Source organism: Squalius cephalus, assembly GCF_949319135.1.
Source record: "Squalius cephalus genome assembly, chromosome: 22".
Lineage (NCBI taxonomy): Eukaryota > Metazoa > Chordata > Actinopteri > Cypriniformes > Leuciscidae > Squalius > Squalius cephalus.
The window spans coordinates 2,048,584-2,068,054 of NC_137143.1; the positions used below are offsets into that span (position 1 = coordinate 2,048,584).

The following is a 19,471-nucleotide window of genomic DNA, read 5'->3' on the forward strand; positions in this document are numbered from 1 at the left end:
GTCTATAATGTGATAGTCTAAACTGATTTTATTTCGGGTGCGGGTCGGGTGTCGGTTCTATTTTAAGCGGGTCGGTGCAGATTTTTATTAGTGCTGCTGTTGGAAAACGGGTCAGGTGCGGATTTACAAAATCGGACCCGTGCAGGACTCTCTGGTGTACACATAAATCTGACCCATCGTCGTCGTCTTCGTTGAATATCTGTCGCTCTACATACGTCATCTGGTATAATTTGAAATGATTGGCTATGAGCTGCGTACAGGCGCATTTGATAGACATTCGTAGCGCCCAATAAACGGCTCTGGGCATTCGTAAACCACGCCTCAAATACGAGAAAATGTACATGTGGTTTCCAGACCACGTCTCAAAGAGAAAGTGGTCTGACGTTAGCCAGGCTAATAAGTCTGTCTATAATTCAGGAATCCTTATTGCTTAACCCTATAACTAGCTCAGGAAATTCATAGGAGTGCAGGACCTCGTGGCGCAAAGGTAGTGCGTCTGACTCCAGATCAGAAGGTTGCGTGTTCAAATCACGTTGAGGTCAAAAAATTCCTAGTTTGACCATAAGTCTGTCTAAAATTCAGGAATCCTTATTGCTAAACCCTATAACTAGCTCATGAAATTCACAGAAGTACAGGACAAAAACCTAGCAGTGCAGGACCTCGTGGCGCAACGGTAGCGCGTCTGACTCCAGATCAGAAGGCTGCGTGTTCAAATCACGTCGAGGTCAAACAATCTCTAATTTGACCATAAGTCTTTTTTAAATTAAGGAATCCTTATTGCGAAACCCTATAACTAGCTCAGGAAATTCACAGAAGTGCAGTACCTCGTGGTGCAACGGTAGCGCGTCTGTCTCTAGATTAGACGGTTGTGTGTTCAAATCACGTCGAGGTCAAACAATCCCTAATTTGACCATAAGTCTTTTTTAAATTAAGGAATCCTTATTGCTAAACCCTATAACTTGCTCAGGAAATTCACAGAAGTGCAGGGCAAAATCCCAAAAAAGCAGGACCTCGTGGCGCAACGGTAGCGCGTCTGACTCCAGATCAGAAGGTTGCGTGTTCAAATCACGTCGAGGTCAAACAATCCCTAATTTGACCATAAGTCTTTTTTAAATTAAGGAATCCAACTAGCTCAGGAAATTCACAGAAGTGCAGGGCAAAATCCCAAAAATGCAGGACCTCGTGGCGCAACGGTAGCGCGTCTGACTCCAGATCAGAAGGTTGCGTGTTCAAATCACGTCGAGGTCAAACAATCCCTAATTTAACCATAAGTCTTTTCTAAAATTTAGGAATCCTTACTGCTAAACCCTATAACTAGCTCAGAAAGTTCACAAAAGTGCAGGACCTCGTGCCTCGTGGTGCAACGGTAGCGCGTCTGACTCCAGATCCGGAGGTTGCATGTTCAAATTATGTTGAGGTCAAACAATCCCTAATTTGACCATAAGTCTTTTATTAATTAAGGAATCCTTACTGTTAGACCCTATAACTAGCTCAGCAAATTTACAGAAACGCAGGACCTTGTGGTGCAACGGAAGCACGTCTGTCTCCAGATCAGAAGGTTGCGTGTTCAAATCACATCGAGGTCAAACAATCCCTAATTTGACCATAAGCTTCTTATATATGGAACGCCTAAAGGGTCACATTTCGCCACTAACCAAACGTGTTTCATTCTCAAAACGCTGGTGTTTAAGATGAAAAGACACCGCAAAGTATGGCGTTCTGTGGTTCAATCACTGTCATTATCGCTGTTTTTTGATCCAGTCAACAACTCCGCTTCTGACGCCACAGGCCATCCATAGTGCGTCATAATTTGCGGCGCTTCTGATAATCAGCCCGTCCCTTTTCTTCAAAGTTCAGCCCATCTAATGAAGCAAATGGAAAGACATACGTAGTAGATTGTCGATCTGAATGGCGATCTGCCTTAAGGGTTCTGTTTTTCTAACGTTGTTAGGACTAGTGTTTGGACTTTTATCATGTCATATTTTTTATTTCTTCATTGGGCACGTGTATCCCCCTTTTTCCTTTATCATATGGGTATATAGAATGATTTTAGCCTCTGTTTACATTCATGTTTGTGAAATACATTGGATTTCCCAGCAAACATACTTCAGTAGGGCATTGGTCTCTGCGTGCACGGGCAACAGTGTCGTTTTGCTCTTATAGTGACAGGGGTTCGACTCCAAGGTCCGACCGTATTATTTTCTCTCCGTTTCGTTTCTTTTGTATTGGTCTGTTGGTGTATGTCTTTTAAATTTTGGAAGACTACCGGGTAGCCATCAACTGATTGAATAGCAGGCGGTATATGCTACTTTTTAAGGAAATGACAGCTGGTATAATAAGGCTTTAATGCATGTAGCAACTGTTTTAAGCCTGTTTACAGTGGCTGTTGTGGGTCCGTTTGTATTGCTGATTATAATGATTTAGATAGGCCTTCCTGTCCACTACACGACACGACAGCCGTTGGACAGGAAGGCCTATCTAAATCATTATGCGGCTTTATTGTGTCAGTGCAGGAGGAGGAGTTTTTTGAACATGCATTTCATTCTGATAAACTAAGCTTTAATCAATAATGCCACTGGAACAACAGGGATGTGCAGAGGGTGCTTCTCAATAAGCAGCAAAACTTGCCATATGACAGCTCTATTCTCCTTCAGCTCAGAGACACACCTCGCTGATTCTCCGGATAGGAAGCCGCTCGCCGTAGAAAAGCCCCTTCAGCGGAACAGCTTCGCGTTTTCGGCGGACATCGCCCAGCAAGCGTTTCCCTGTGGCATCCGGCGTGTATCCTTTTAGTCTTCTAAAAGAGCAAAAATGCTGTTTTAACAGCGGAGCGTGTTGATCCAAATGCCGCTCCCCATCTGTGAATCCTGCGGGGTTCCCCTGCATGTGTCAGACCGACACACCTTGTGCGCTGTCTGCCTCAGCCCTGAGCACGCCGAAGCAGTGCTCACTAAAGGCGGCTGTCATTTCTGTGATAGTATGCCTGTCTCCGTCCTCCGATCAAGACTCACCCTCGCTACGTCAGAGAGTGAACCCGCCCATCTTCTGTCTTCGGCGTCCTGCGAGCCCCGTAGGAAGAAGCGGCGCGATCAGAGGATCCCTGAACACGGTGATTTCAGCGCTTGCACGCCGGGTCCTTCCCCGTGTGCCTCGCCGTCATCCTCATCTCCGGTTCTGTTCGCCAGAAGCGACCAACGCCCCTCTCTTGAAGCGGCAGGTCTCGTTTCATTTGGCGGATCTGCTGAAGAACTGGACGACGTTGTTTCTATGGCGGCATCTGAAGGTGAGGATTGGTCGGGCTCTTAGCTCGGGACCTCGACCCACACACTTGCGAAGTACCAACGGTGATTTCCTTTCTCCAAGAGCTGCTGGACGCGGGACGCTCCCCCTCCACACTCAAAGTATATGTGGCAGCTATCGCAGCCTTCCATGTGCAGGTGGACGGCTCTTCCTTAGGCAAGATCGACCTTTTAGTTTGCTTCCTTAAAGGAGCCAGAAGGCTTAACCTGCCTCGACTACCTTCAGTGCCGGCTTGGGACCTTTCTCTGGTTCTACGGGCTCTTAAAGGACCCCCTTTCGAGCCACTTCAGTCGGCTGATTTAAGACCTCTCTCTCTTAAAACCGCTCTGCTGTTAGCACTGGCTTCAGTTAAAAGAGTAGGCAACTTTCAAGCGCTCTTCACAAGCTCTTCCTGGCTTGAATTTAGACCTAACGACTCTAAAGTCTTCCTTAGGCCAAGACACGGTTATGTACCTAAGGTGCTCTCAACACCATTCAGAGCCCAGGTTATTTCTCTATCAGCCCTCCCAGTCTCAGGAGAAAATAGTGATGCTCTCATGCTCTGCCCCTGAGAATATATTTGGAGCGTTCAGCCTCTTTCAGACAGTGGGAACAGCTCTTCGTCTGTTTCGGAGGCCGCACCAAAGGGTTGCCGGCCACGAAACTCACGCTATCTAGATAGATAGTGGATGCTATTGCTCTGGCGTACACCTCGCTGGGCCTTTCGTGTCCCATAGGTGTAAGAGCTCACTCCACAAGAGGCATGGCTTCCTCTTGGGCTTGGTCCAGTGGAGTCCCTATCGAAGACATTTGTGCGGCGGCCGGCTGGTCCGCTCCATCCACATTTGTAAGGTTTTATAATCTTGAGGTCCCTGCACTGCAGGCACAAGTTCTCTCCATGTAAGCCCTGGCTATGTGGACTCAGGCCAGTGTATAACTCAGGCACTTGTTGTGACTTCACTTTTTAGGTGGGAATTATATTCTAGGTCCCTGGCTCTTCGACCCAGGCCTATACATACTTAGTGGCCTTAGTGCTTCACTACATACTTACATATCATATTAGACCTCACATTCTGGTCTGTGATTTTCAGACTGATCTGTTATAGTCCCGGGGCTCCCTGGATTCTCAGATTAGTCACAGGCAAATAGCACGGCGTTTTAAATTGGGTTCCCACAGCGTTTGCAACGCAGTACGAGAGAACGTTCTCGTAAGGGAACGTACTAGGTTACTTACGTAACCTCGTTTCCCTTAGAGATAAGGGAACGAGTACTGCGTTGCCTTGCCGTGCTATTTGCTCATATCAGGTGCTTCGCTTCAGTCAATATAGACCTGTCATATGGCGAGTTTTCTCCGAATTTATACTCTCCTGACGCGTCCAAATTGGCGTGCTCGAGTCTGGCAGGGCGCCAAGCGCTCCTATTGGATCGCGCGCTCCTGCTCACTCGCCATAGGTTTATGCAGTTGCCGCAGCACAGCCAATCAGCTCGCTTCGCGGGCTATGATGCTATCGCTGTGCAGCTGCAATGCGTTTTAAAATAAAGGCTTCAATATTCTCGAGAAAAGGAGTTCTCTTACAAGAAGTAAGTTTACCTTACGCTACGGGAAAAACTCCTTTTCTCGAGAATACTGAAGCAAGAAAATTATCCTTAATTTTCCAAAATGTAAAACACATTTGCTGCAGCAGGCAGACATAGGCGAGACAGCTTGCGCGCCCATTGACTGCTCTGCAGCAACTGCTGCAACCTATCAGTGCGTCTTGGCATGACTCCAGTGCCAATGGGAAGCCTTCCCGCGCTACGTCATGACCTGCCAAAATGGGTGTGGCCTAAGCCTATAAATACCCATCGCCCAGGTTGCACAACGATTTCGTCTCCTTCAGCGATTGACTTTACTTCGCTGGATCTCTGAGAGAAGAAGCTGCATCGCCGAAAGGCACTTTCAGCGGGACGAGCTTGAGTTTGAGGACGCCGGCTGGATTTTCACCGCCTTCACTCGCCGTACCTGCTGCGCTATCCGGCGCTTATATCCTTTACTGCTCCGTGTGTATTCGCCACTGCGACACACATGTTTTTCCTCTCTAAAAGAGCAAAGGCATTTCTAAATGCCACCTATGTTCTGCGGCTCGTGCAGAGCCGTCCTCAGCGACGGGGACCGCCAAGTGCTGTGCGCTTCCTGCCTGGGAAAGGAACACGCGGACCATGCGCTCGCTGATGGCGGCTGCCAGGAATGCGAGTCATTGCCTCTCTCGACCCTGCGGGCTCGACATGCTTTGTTCGCCATCAAGTCCGCTTCTCCCATGCCTTCTGTTGGGCCACGCTGTAAGAAGCGCCGCTCTCAAAGGCCACCAGAACCTTCGGTGAAGGAGAACTCGCCAGCGGCGTCCCCGCAAGCCTCCTTCTCGGAGTCCCCCGTCTCCTTCCTTGACAGCCAGCGCCCCGCAGCGGTCGAGGGGATGGAGCGGGATGTCGTGGAGGACGACAGCTGCTCTCTCCTGGCGTCCGGGAGCAAGGAATGGTCGGGCTCTATCCCTGACCCCGCCCCGTCGACACAGGAGTCCAGCGTGAGGGATTCCATCGACGCTGAGCTTCTCCGCCTTCTCACGAAGGCCGTCGAGGACCTCGGCCTTGACTGGACCACGCCCCTGGAGCCCGCGCCCAACAGGTTGGATGGCTGCTTCCTGACAGGACGCCGCTCTGCACCTGTGTCGAGGCCCGCTCCCTTCCTCCCCGAGCTGCACGACGAGCTCTCCAGGTCGTGGGGAGCCCCGTAGTCGGCCAGGCTGAGGTCCTCTGTCTCTTCGACGCTCTCCGCGGTTGACGGCGCAAAAGACGGGATATCTCTCTGTTCCTCCGGTAGAGGAAGCAGTAGCAACGCACTTGTGTCCGCCCTTTGCTGGATGGCGGGCAATGTCGACTCTACCTACTAAAGCCTGCCGGACCACTTCAGCCTTGATCGCCCGCGCCTACGCTGCCACCGGTCAAGCTGCATCTGCACTGCACACCATGGCTGTTCTGCAGATTCACCAGGCCAACCTCCTCCGTTCTCTGGACGAGGCTGGACCAACAAAGGAGTGTGTGACGGACTTAAGGAGCGCGACGGACTTGGTTCTCAGAGCTACAAAAGCCGCCACCCAGGCCATCGGGTGCAACATGGCCTCCCTCAACGTCACAGAGCGTCACCTGTGGTTAACGCTGTCCGACATGTCTGAGTCCGACCGTGCCACCTTTCTGGACGCTCCCGTTTCTCCGGCCGGTCTCTTCGGTCCCTCGGTGAAGGGCTTCGCGGAGCGATTCTCGGAGGTGCAGAAAACGTCTCAAGCTATGAGACACTTTTTGCCGCGGCGCTCCAGTTCTGCAGCAGTTCCGCCCGCTTGAAGAACAGCGCCCCCACCGCCTCCTCCACCCGCCCTGCAACAGCGCCAGGCCCGGGATGCACGCCAGCGCTCACGCTCTACGAGCCGCCGCAGACCGCCACCTGCCCGGGGACCCAGGCCCAGGCTCGCGCCTAGCTTCGAGCTTCCTAAATCTTCCTAGCCCCCCTAGGAAAGCGCCGATGGTTAAGTCCTGCTGCGGCCGGACCGCCATTAAAATCAGCACGAACCGCTCTCTCAGTCCCCTCAACAGAGGCGATTCAAAGAGTGTATTCAGCAGCCAACGAGCCAGTTCTTCAACTCGCTCGCCTGCACACAAATGCCGTTTTTACGGCGACCCACATAAATCTCAAAAAGAGCATTATGTCTGATCATATTCCGGCTCAGGCCGAAGGTGTTTTGAATGTAGGAAAGGTGCCCACTGCCCAGTGCCCACCCCTGCACATAAACACTACCCTCTCTTTGTGTCACACTCATCCAGGGTCGAAAACAATAAAGCTGGCTCAGGCCGCTCGACCGCTAAGTGTAGGAAAAGTGCCCACTACCCAGTGTTCACCCCTACACACAAGCACTACCCACGCAGTGTCTCACACCACCACAGGGTCCATATCAGTCAAACCAGCTCACGCCGTTCATGTTTTAAGTGTAGGAAATGTGCCCGCTGTACAACGCTCACCCCTGCCCATGAAAACGACTGTATCTGCGCTACGCACACACATAACGCCACAGCGTATGAACCCAGCTCGAGCTGGCAGTGTTTCAAGTGCAGATCACGTGTCTGCCTCTCAGCGCACACACTTTGTGAAAAGCTCTCCGTGCCTCGCGCCGCAAGCCTACACAGCTGTATCTGTAATACAACATCTTCCCGTCTTTATGACCGGGGTGCCAGTCTGCCCCATTCAAAATGAACATGGTGAACAAACTATGTCATCATGGCTGGGTCTCCGAGTCCCCGAATACGAGCGACCGGAGCCCAGATTTCATTCTACCCACGCGAAAGCATGGGAATTGATCCCAGGGGTTTCAAATTGGGTGCTAAAGACAGTGAAACAGGGCTACTCGCTACAATTCGCTCGCAGACCGCCACGCTTCACAGCCCAGGTCGAAACCTCGGTGAATCAGGGAGTAGCACACCTACTTCGCACCGAGATAGCGAATTTGCTGAAAAAAGGGGCGGTGGAAAACGTCCCCTTGGCCGAGAGCGAGTCGGGGTTTTACAGCCGTTACTTCTTAGTACCAAAGAAGGACGGCGGGCTCCGCCCTATACTAGATCTCAGACGTTTGAACAAAGCGCTGATGATACGCTCGTTCAAAATGATCACAACCAGACAAATCCTCACTCGAATTCGACCGGGGGACTGGTTTATATCAGTGGATCTGAAAGACACCTATTTTCAGATACAAATAGCAGCCCGTTACAGGCCATTCTTGAGATTCGCCTTTGAGGGCCAGGCTTATCAGTACACCGTCCTTCCGTTCGGCCAGACGACGGGGCGTGAGAGTCCTGAACTATCTGAACGACTGGCTAATTTTAGCCCAGTCAAAGGAGGAACTGGTGTTACACAAAGCATTACTGCTGGCCCATCTGGAACAGCTGGGTCTCAGAGTCAACTGGGCCAAGAGTATTCTATTTCCCAGCCAGTAAATATCCTTTCTGGGGATAGAGTTGGACTCCAGGTCTATGGTGGCGCGCCTGACACGAGAACGCGCGGCAGCGATCCAGCGCTTTGCAGCGACATTCACTGTAGGGAAGAATCTTCCCCTCAGAGTGTTTCAGAGGATGATGGGTCTCATGGCCTCAGCCTCGACGGTGCTGCGACTGGGTCTGCTACACGTACGCCCCTTTCAGCTGTGGCTGAAACGGCGTGTACCAGCACGAGCGTGGACGTCAGGTTTGCTTCGTCTCACGGTGAATCAGACATGCGCAGCAGCTCTGAAACCGTGGATGAGAACCGGCTGGTACCAGACCGGCGTGAACCTGGGCGCCGCCTCACAAATCAAAGTAGTCTTGACAGATGCTTCCAACACGGGTTGGGGCGCCCTTTACGTAGGGAGACCTTCCATGGGCTTGTGGTCAGACGCAGAGAAGCGTCTACACATAAACTGTCTAGAGATGAAAGCGGTTGAAAACGCCCTTCAGTTCTTCCTCCCCGTGTTAAGGAACCACCACGTTCTGGTCAGAACAGACAACACGTCAATGGTGTCCTATATAAATCGCCAGGGCGGCCTCAAGTCCCGAAACCTTCTTGCAATAGCAAGACGCCTCCTCATATGGGGCCAGCACAACTTGCGCTCGCTGAAAGCGGCTCATGTGCCGGGCGTCCTGAACGTGGGCCCAGATATGCTATCCAGGGCCAAGCTCTCCCCAGGGGAGTGGTCTCTGCATCCCATGACGGTGCAAAATATCTGGAACATTTCCGGCAGAGCGGAGGTAGACCTGTTCGCGTCGCAAACCAACCCTCACTGCCCGATGTTCTTTTCAAAAGAAAGGGACGCGCTGGCCCTAAACTGGCCCAGGCGTCCTCTCTATGCGTTTCCCCCGGTCGCCTTGTTACCACAGGTAATCAAACGAATCAGGGAGAGCCGTCTACTAGATGCCATTACATGCGGTGGAGCTAAAGTACCTGTCCTTCAAAACCGCTTTTCTGTTGGCACTAGCCTCAGTAAAACGGTTGGGCGACCTGCACGCGCTCTCAGTGAGCACTACGTGCCTGGAATTTGGGCCTAATGACTCTAAGGTCATTCTCAAACCAAGGCATGGTTATGTCCCGAAGGTGCTTGCGACTCCGTTTAGAGCGCAAGTTATTTCCCTTTCGGCCCTCCCTGCGTCCGACAGTGAGGCTGGGGTTAACTTCCTCTGCCCAGTAAGGACTTTAAGGATTTATGTGCAGCGCTCTGCTGCCTTTAGGCAAACGGAGCAGCTTTTCGTTTCGTTTGGTGGCCGCGTCTAAGGGCTAGCCATCTCGAAACAGACCCTTTCCAGATGGATAGTGGACGCTATCGCGTCAGCTTATGCGTCCAAGGGCCTGGATTGCCCCTTGGGGGTTAGAGCCCACTTGACTAGAGGCATGGCCTTGTCGTGGGCATGGACAAGTGGGGTCTCACTTCATGACATTTGTATGGCAGCAGGCTGGGCCTCACTGACCTACATTTGTAAGGTTTTATAACCTAGAAGTGCCCGCCTTACAGGCCAGGCTGTTCTCCGTCTGATTATACCATATTAACATTGTCTACCCAACTCAGTTTGATTAGACTGTTGATATGCTGCAACGTCCTGTGGGCTTATGCAGTTTCAAGGTTGATGTACTGCCTTAACTGTAGGTGTGCGCACCTATCTCACATTACCGAGTCGTCCCTCCCCGTTCTGCCGCTTCGTGTTTATTCCACTTTACATGAGCCCCGGGCATACTGCCCTTGGGACATTAGTGTTGGAATTCCGCACGCACCGCCTTTTACATGCTGTTCCCGTCGAGTAAGCTAAACTTACACAACACGAGTGTACTCTCGTAAGAGAATGACACTCGGTTTCTAACGTAACCTCGGTTCTCTCTAGAGAGGGAACGACTGTTGCGTAACCAGCCATGCTTGTGCTGAATTGTGGTTTTGCTTCTAGTCGACTGAAATTGTTGTGTAACCTGGGTGATGGGTATTTATAGGCTTAGGCCACACCCATTTTGACGGGTCATGACGTAGCGCGGGAAGGCTTCCCACTGGCGCTGGAGTCATGCCAAGACGCACTGATAGGTTGCAGCAGTTGCTGCAGAGCAGCCAATGGGCGCACGAGCTGCCTCGCCTATGTCTGCCTGCTGCAGCAAATGCGTTTTACATTTTGGAAAATTAAGGATAAATTTCTTGCTTCAGTATTCTCGAGAAAAGGAGTTTTTCCTGTAGCGTAACTTAACTTACGCAACACTCGTTCCCTCTCTAGAGAGAACCGAGGTTACGTTAGTAATCGAGTGTTGATTTCCCCACAGCGTTTGCAACGCAGTACCAGAGCGCAGTACTCGTTCCCTTATCTCTAAGGGAACCGAGGTTACGTAAGTAACCTAGTACGTTTTCTTTTTATACCAATCTGAATTGATCGACAAAACAGCTTTTGTGTGAGTTTTTAGAGGGCTTTATGAAATTATACATAAGTGACATTGTGCGAGTGACACTCTGAAGTGTATCAATTCTTGTGAAAGCGGGCTGTGTGAAAATTATGTCGATCTGAATCGGATCCGAATAGAGGGTTTTCACTGACGTCACGTTCTGGGCGGTAACCCGGATGCGCGGCCATTGTGGAGGCACACGGTGTAAACAACTGAACGGAGTACAATGGAGTTCTATGCGCTTTGGATACTTTAAGTGAATGTAGCCATGTCTAAACAACAGAAAAGCTCATCAAAACGCGTCCAAGATGCAAAGGCATATAGGGAAGGACTAGGACCACAAGAAAAGGCACGATATTTTGAGAAATTACGATTTATTGATGGTGCAGATCCCTACAAGTTAGCTCCCTCTTCTTGGATCCGTGACGACCCGGTGATTCTTCCTTCAGTTGCATATCCCGATATAGTCAACTACCTGGTTTTCTCGCCGAGCCCATACACAGCGGAAGACCTTAAATCCTACAAAGGTTTGGAGGCCTATAACCAGATGGTGTACCGTGTGTGGATGGCTGAGGGAGACGCAGTACCAAGTTATCAACGACCGTTGTGTTGTGAAGGCCAAAGTAAGTAATGCAATAACGTCTTTAATCAACATAACCTTAACTGTATGATATCATTGCGATACTCAAGGGCTAGCCAAGTGACTCTCAATCGTTTTGTTTTTTTTTCATTTCAAAGACCCCCAGTTTGCTATCTACACTGTACACTATCTGAGTTAGTTTCATAGTATTTTATTCTATCATATATGCACATTTACAATCTGACACCCCAAAAAACCACACACTATTAGATTGAAAAAGAGTAGGCTGAAGCTATCAAGCTTATATATGCCTACCCTTCAGTTAAAGACGCCTGAGAGATTGGCCTGTAATTTCCCAGGACCTCTGGGTCTAGGGTTGGTTTCTTAAGTATCGGACGAATGACAGCAGCTTTAAGGGCAGGAGGGACAACGCCTGTTTTTAGTGAGAGATTAATAAACTCAGTGATGATCGGGCTGACACTGGGAATGAGTGACTTGAGCAAAATAGTCGGGGATGGGATCCAAGATGCAGGCGGACGGCTTCATTTTATTGATGGTTTCCTCAACATGGCTCTGCTGAACCTCGGTAAAGTACGGAAGGATTGTCAATCCACCGGACAGTGGGTTGGAGGATGGTGGAGACAGTGAAGGAGAGCCAGATATTGAAGAGCGGATGTTATTGACTTTAAATCTAAAAAAGTCAATGAAGCTGTTGCATCGCTCCACTGTGGTTTCAGTGGATACAGATGATTTCGGCTTCAGGAGATTGTTTACTGTAGAAAAAAGCTGTTTAGAATTTCCAGTGTTCTTATTGATGAGATTGGAATAAAATTTTGAGCGTGCACCCTTCAAGGACTTAAAATAAGCCTTTTGATGGTCGCGGAATGCAAGATTGTGAACAGTTAGACCAGTCTGTTTACAGCGGCGTTCCAGGATACGGCCCTCAAAAAACTGTGGTTTCGATTTCGTGCTGGTCGAATTACAGCATCTAAAATGAAAACTGCATTTTGCTCTGATCCAAAACAACCATCACAAAGCTTCATCAAAAGTGTGTGCTATCCTGAGTCATACAAATTCACATCAAAAGCCACTACCTGGGGATGTAATCATGAGAAATTAGCACGTGACATGTTTATAGATGTACATAAGGAATCTCATGAAAATGTGAAAGTACACGACACAGGTTTCTTCATAAATCCAAGTGTGCCATTCTTGGGTGCTTCTCCCGATGACTTTGTTTCTTGTGATTGTTGTGGTGTCAGTGTAATTGAAGTGAAATGTCCATTCTGTGTGAAAAGTGACAAGTTAGAGAGTGTATCTTACTTGGAGAAGGACAGTGAAGGGAAACTGACACTTAACCGAAACCACCAGTATTTCTACCAGGTGCAAACTCAACTTGGGGTGTGCAAACTGGAATCTGCCTATTTTGTTGTTTGGACAGAAAAGGATTTGCATGTTGAGCAAATTTTATTTGATGAAGAGTTATGATATGCCAGAAAAGCAAGAACATTTTCTACACAGCCATTATGCCAGAGTTAGTTGGCAAGTTTTACACAAGGCTTTCATCTACCATGGCCACTGTGTCCTCACAACCTGGAATATTTGCCTCAGCTGAATCACATGGCTCTGATTGTGCTGCAAGTGCCAGTGACCAAGAAAAAACCTGGTGTTTCTGTGGCCAGGTTGAGTTTGGAAAGATGATTCTATGTGATAATGCAAAATGTCATATTAAGTGGTTTCACTACTCGTGCATTAATGTTAAGATTGGTAAGAAAATGGTATTGCCCACAGTGCCAAAAGCTACCCCAGTCTCTGCCAAAAAAAGGAAAGAGACAAAACAAAAAATACAACTTTTTTTTAGTTGGCTGCTGTGAAGTTTTGCACTTCATGCACTTTGTTTTAATGTAGGTTAAATTATATTTAATTCATTTAGAATTGTGCACCTTTTTTGAAAATGTGACATGTCCTTTAAATATTTTTGGCATTTGATTTCAAGTTGGTGAGATTTTTGTAAAGCTATGCTGAGAAAAAAAAGTTATACTCAAGTTACATACAAAATTGTGTTTACAGTTAGTGTATTGCACTATATATTATAATGTGTAATTTATAGTAGTGTAAAGTTTATAAGTGTTCTGATAAAAGTGTGTTTTTCCTTTAATAAATCTGTGTTCTGATGATAGTGATATGCTGTGTGTTGTCGTCCAGAACAAAACAATGACAATGACTGTAAATTAACAATCATTTATAGATCATTTAAGTCCAGACATAGATTAATTTATATTTTTATTGGCAAAGTGCATATAAAAATATACTTTAGTCAAAATCAACTACTGATGGACAAAAGTTCACCAGAGCACAACAGACAAGTCCAATCTTATCTATGGTACAATACCCATCACTATCTTTGCACATCAAGAAATCAATTGGCAATATTCCGCCCAAAATAGTATATTTCTGGCGCACACAACCAATCACACGCTCTACAGGAATCCTGACGTGGGCAATGTTCCTTGTGGTTTCTAAGTCAACAGGAGCTAACTGTGACTTTCCACAAGTGAAGGATGGAATTTGTACATGAGCCATTCTACAACCTAAAGTGGCCTGAATATTAAAGCCACGGTCAGCAAGAACTAGATCACCAGGAAGTATGTTGTCCAAAAAAACACAGTTTTCAGTTATGTATTTGTCACTTGCTCTTCCTCCCCATGCATTTAAAATGTAGGAGACTGTGCCCTGGGGTGTAATACCAATCAAGAATTTAACTGTGTTATGGTGCTTGTAGGAAGACCATGTTTCTGCTCTGACTATAAGGTTAGACGGACTTTCTATAAAAAGGTCACCCATTTTTTCCCAAAATGTTTCCTGAATTGCATTGGCATGTTTTTTTGCAATTGATCTCTTTCTGGCCATATGATAAGTGGCTTCATGCGAATAAACATGACATCAGTGACCATCCTTGAAGCAGTGGCTATTGACACGTTGAATGCATATGACAGGAAGGTTGTGGAAACATTAAGCCTAAGACGCATCAATGTCAGCATCAACTGCTTAAACTTATCAAGTGACTTCCTCACAGGGAGGTGGGGACTAAGGAATGTGAAGAGTACTAACAGTATCTGGTATGCAGTAGCGGTTTTTGGCACGGGCGAACCGGGCAATCGCCCGGGGCGGCATTTTTGGGGGGGGCGCCGCCGCCGGCACGAGCAGAAAAAAAATAAATAATAATTTGCGCCGCGAAGCGGTTTTCTATTATCTATCATTTCACTGTGTGGGAAATTGGCAAATTTGCGCCCCCTGCAGCTGCAGGCGCCCCTGCTTGCTGAGAAGATGCCGTGCACAGAAGCTGTTTGTTTGAGAAGGGGAAAGGGGAGGGGGCGCGGAGGCGCGGGCGCGGATGACAGTTCACCTCTGGGTCTCTTCCAAATGGAACGGGGGGGGGGGATCCATATAGTTATCTAAGTAAGTCACACCTCGACTTTCTTCCAAATAACGCACATTTCATTCATAATATTATAAATACAGGCCTCTATATTTCCTGCACATTTTTGTTTTTCTGAATTGTCTGAATGGCTAATAAAAATGGGTAATACAAAACGATTACTTGGTCACCACCACCAAGGTGAATTGGTTTAGTCTTGACGCGCTCGAAGGGGGTCTCGCCCAGGGTGTGATTCAATGTAGAACCGCCACTGCTGGTATGTAGGTAGGCCAGTGAAAAATAAAACCTTTTCATCCTTGTCAACAAAGGCACTTTGGTCATAGGAAGTGGACACATGTGCAACGTCAGAGCTCAACTGAATGTTTTCAGTTCTAAGACTTTGAAGTTTAGTGGTCATAGCCTCAATGGCATCACCAGTCAATTCAGTTTGAGTCCCTGTGCAGCAAAAATTATTGCTGATATAATCACTTGTGGTGGGGTCATCATCAGTCTCAGCAGCAGCTTCAGCCTTCAGTCTCTGCTGGGTTCGGTTCATGCGACGCTTGTAGCGTGAGTTCCCTTGTTACGGATCAACTGGGGATCATGTTAACTGGGGAACGCGCGTGCACGCAGATAGTTTTACCTGGATTTCCAGCAGATGTTAGACGGCTACAGATTCGTCGCAGTCATTTTTCACGGATCCATGATTAAAAACGTATGTTTCACCAGTTGTATACACACTGGTATGCATAATAAAGCGATTTGTTTTTGAAGTGTATATTCCTGCGTATTTGACGCAATTTCAAATAAGTTTAACATACTTAAGTGTCAAGCTCAGAAACCACGCCTATTTTAACATGGGGCATTCGGTTTCATTGGATGAACAGACTTGTCAGTGCACTTCAGAAGACGTGTAAGAATCTTCTTAACATTAGTGTATCATATTTTCTGTAGTGTGTTGTCATGAGTTCTAATCACAAATAACAACAGACAGTAGATAAATTAAAGTAGCTAGGCTACCTAAAAGAAACATAAATTTCAAAGTCATTTACATTTTTTTCAAGTTGCATTTATTGATCTGCATATAGCCTAATTGTATAATGGATCTATTTTTTTTTATTTAAAAACACTTATCAGCTTATTTTACTCTGCTGATTATATTAAGATCTCTTTTCTGTACAACCAGCTCTGACACCTCTGTATCCTTTTCCCTGGACATAAAGCAGCAATGCTTACATGTAGGGTCATGAAGTTAATTATCTCAGGAACTTGTAACATTTTCAACAGATTTATAAAACAAAAAATATTAAATTACACATTGTGTTGAGCTTTCCTGTAGCTCAAACAGTAGAGCGTTGGTGCTTACAACGCCAAAGTCATGGGTTCGATTCCCAGGAAAAGCAAGAACTGATAAATGTGAAGGTGTACTTTGAAATGTGATGTAAGTCACTTTGGATAGAAGTGTCTGCCAAATGTGTAAATGTACATTATTATGCTCAGTTGGAGCATGAACTTGAATGTTGTGTATATGTCTTGTATTGGACATGTAGAAAACACTTTGTCTTTAGTGATTAAAGTCCACCTTAAAGGCAACCACAAATTGTATTACTGAAATAAGCAAAATATATGATATAGTGATAATGAATTATTACAAATATATACTGATATTCTCTATGGCTAATATTCTTATAGGCCTACTGTCACCAACCTCTTAATCATTTGTCACCTCACACGAATAGCTTGACCCTCTCTAAAACAATAGGAAATGCTTTATTGTTTACTTTTTTGCTGACCTCTTTAACAAAAGAATATGACACAATCTTTTTATGTAATATAAATTTAAATTATGCCAGTTCTCTTCATTTGACTGGTACCATGAATCTCATTAACATATTCTCTTTACTTGTTATCCATCACATCATGTGCTTTCATTATTGTTGTCTGCTAACCATTAGGAACAGATTAAAAGGTCTATAAATTAAGTGTCATTGTTGTTAGGCCATATAGTGCCACAGCAAATGGATGCAATTAAAGTTAGACAAATCAAAAACTTTGCAGGATAACCAATATCCTGATTGCTGCTCAAGAAAGGAGCGTGATTATATAAAGAGGAGATGTGAAAATTTCACAATGAAGGGTGATGGTGTGTTAAATTGTTCTTAAAAAGATAATACAACTGTGACATTTATTTACTAATATAACATGATTACATTAGATGGAGAGCAGCATAGGTATGAAGGCCAAACTGGCCAATGGGTAAGACAAATGTATACATATACATTGCAAAACAAGTAACTGTTCTTCATAAACATGTAACTTAAGTCTATAGTTTGTTCTCCCTTCTTTAGATTTAATGTTCAGAATCTGGAAGGTGGGACTGTGTGGTCAGATCTTCCACTGTTGGCAAATACAGCTGTCCTGCATGCATGCACATTTGCCTATATTTTTCCTTTTTTTTTTTTTTTTACTTTAATACCTGTTAGCTAATGAATATGTTTGTTGAACATTCCCCTGAATAAATGCTGTGGGTAATTCACTGGATCCATAAACTATGGCTTCTCAATTTTCAACACTTAGGAACATTTATGGAGTGTAGCCTACTGTATGCTTTATGCTTTAACTCATTCCTCAGTAACATTAAAATAAATAATAAATAAATGCTTGACATCCCTTTTACCACAGCAGTATTGCTGCTCAATTTAAATTAAGCCACAAATTGGCATCATAACAATAATCTGCGAATATACATGCACTGCAAAGACACAATGTCAATAGCATAATTTATTTAATGTACTAACAGTTGTCATCAGACATTCAATTTCATTGAAACGAGTAACAAAATAATGTGGGCGTGGTCTGTGTCGTGAAATTAAAACACATTAAAACTTCCCTTAAATGCGTCTGAAACATTCAGCAGAGCAGCGACAGAGTAAACAACAGTGTCCTAATATGATACAAACATTTACCAATAACGTGGAAAGCTTTTAAATCTGCTCAGTGAAAGATTCGCTGTGACGAATCTGTCACCGTTCAACATCTGCTGGAAATCCAGGTAAAACTATCTGCGTGCACGCGCGCGTCCCCAGTTAACATGATCCCCAGTTGATCCGTAACACCCTGTTTCTTTGGTTGACTGAGGTGAACCTCCTTGCTGACCTGTCAGTCCAACAGATGGCACGCAATCTGGGTCATCCTTTTGGTAAAGGTCAGACTTTTTACCTGGAATATACTGAGAAATACAGCACATTTTAGCTCTAGATTTTAAGAACGATAAGAATAACATATTGAGTCATTAATGCCACATGCAGTAGCTTGATATGAATAATATTATGTAAATGTCAGCTTTATTTATATAGCAAATTTAAAATAGCCAGTGTCCTACCAAAGTGCTTTACAGTAAAATAAGCACACAGTAAAAACAATAAAAGCAATAATTGTTTTTACTATTTACTATTAAAAATAGTATTATCATTACAATAGAAAATGTTATGAGCCGCTGCAATCAACATTTCACAATACCTGACAAGAAATGTGCCGAACAAATTCGGATGTTGTCCAGATTTTTCCCTCGTAGATCTTGGTTGAGCTTTGCCAACCACAAGCGCCTCCTTTCCTCTGATAATTTCTGGCATTCCTCTCCCTGGTTTTTAATAACTTTTGGAAGTCGATAATATTTAAAATGTTTTTCTAGATCTGTCCTATTGGTACAACCTGAAACACGGCAATAATTAACCATTTTCCTTGACGACGTTCGGGATATACTTCAGTGCCTGTGCTTTGTTGTGATGCGGAGTGCCTCCAACATGGCGACTTCCGGTCTGATGACGCGTCGTGAAAACCCTGAAAATTATGTCGATCTGAATCGGATCCGAATAGATAAAAAAGGTAAATAATTGATAACTTTTATTTTGTAATTCAACATCAGACAGTTATTTTGACATTCAACATTTAATATATTCAACGTTTAAAGTCATTTTCATGTTATCAGGCGTTCTTTTTTAGTATTTGATTTAGACATTTCATATTTATTTACTATTTATGTCATTATTTATATAATATTTTATTCCTTATTGACAGACAGACTGACTCAAAGCGCTAAATGGTTAGTTAGGCTTTTTCTTTATAATGGTTTTCTATGGCAAAACATTTAACGAGAAACTCATTTTCTGAATTCATCTGGCTTGTTCGTACAGCTTCGCTAAATGGGGATCGCGGGAGACACGATCAACGGGAGTTTAGATCAGTCGGAATCAAAAAAAGATGTAATAGAAAAAAACAACAACGACGTCGTCGGTGAGAGAATGTCAGTTTAACTGAATGATTTTTGGACTCAACTTTCATACGTGACAGAATAATACAATAGGCTTTAGTTAGTTAGGGCCGTCAAAGAGTAGTACTTCTATACTCTTTGCAGAAACTTGTGGTCGATGCTCTTACAGTTTAATGAAGGCAAAAAAAATGTATTGTATTTTGCGAGTGTAAAATACATATATTTTTTACTAAAAATATACACAAAATAGGTATTACAAGTAGCCTCATCTACATTGCTCTCATGGACAATGCTTGTGGTGACCATAAACACAGGTCATTCTCTCTTTTCAATTTTTAAATCAAAATAATCTTCTGAATAATCTTTCTGAGCACTGAAGCGCTTCTGTGTGACGTCATCGTTATGCATTCTATTGGACACGTCACTGAACTTAACAGTTGAATTGCACATTAGAGCTGATCT

At 45.4% G+C, this 19,471-nt stretch overlaps 1 protein-coding gene across 1 annotated transcript in view; it reads left to right on the top strand.

Moving 5' to 3' along the window:
* Positions 1 to 11,786: 11,786 nt before the first annotated feature.
* LOC307150143 (uncharacterized protein) overlaps positions 11,787 to 19,471 on the top strand; it is a gene marked incomplete at its 5' end in the record, with an annotated part of 28,352 nt that continues 20,667 nt past the window's right edge. Inside the window, 2 exons of the mRNA XM_079856998.1 lie at positions 11,787 to 11,965; positions 12,584 to 12,722. Coding sequence (XP_079713124.1) covers positions 11,787 to 11,965; positions 12,584 to 12,722 — 318 coding nt within the window. The remainder of the gene's footprint in view (positions 11,966 to 12,583; positions 12,723 to 19,471) is intronic.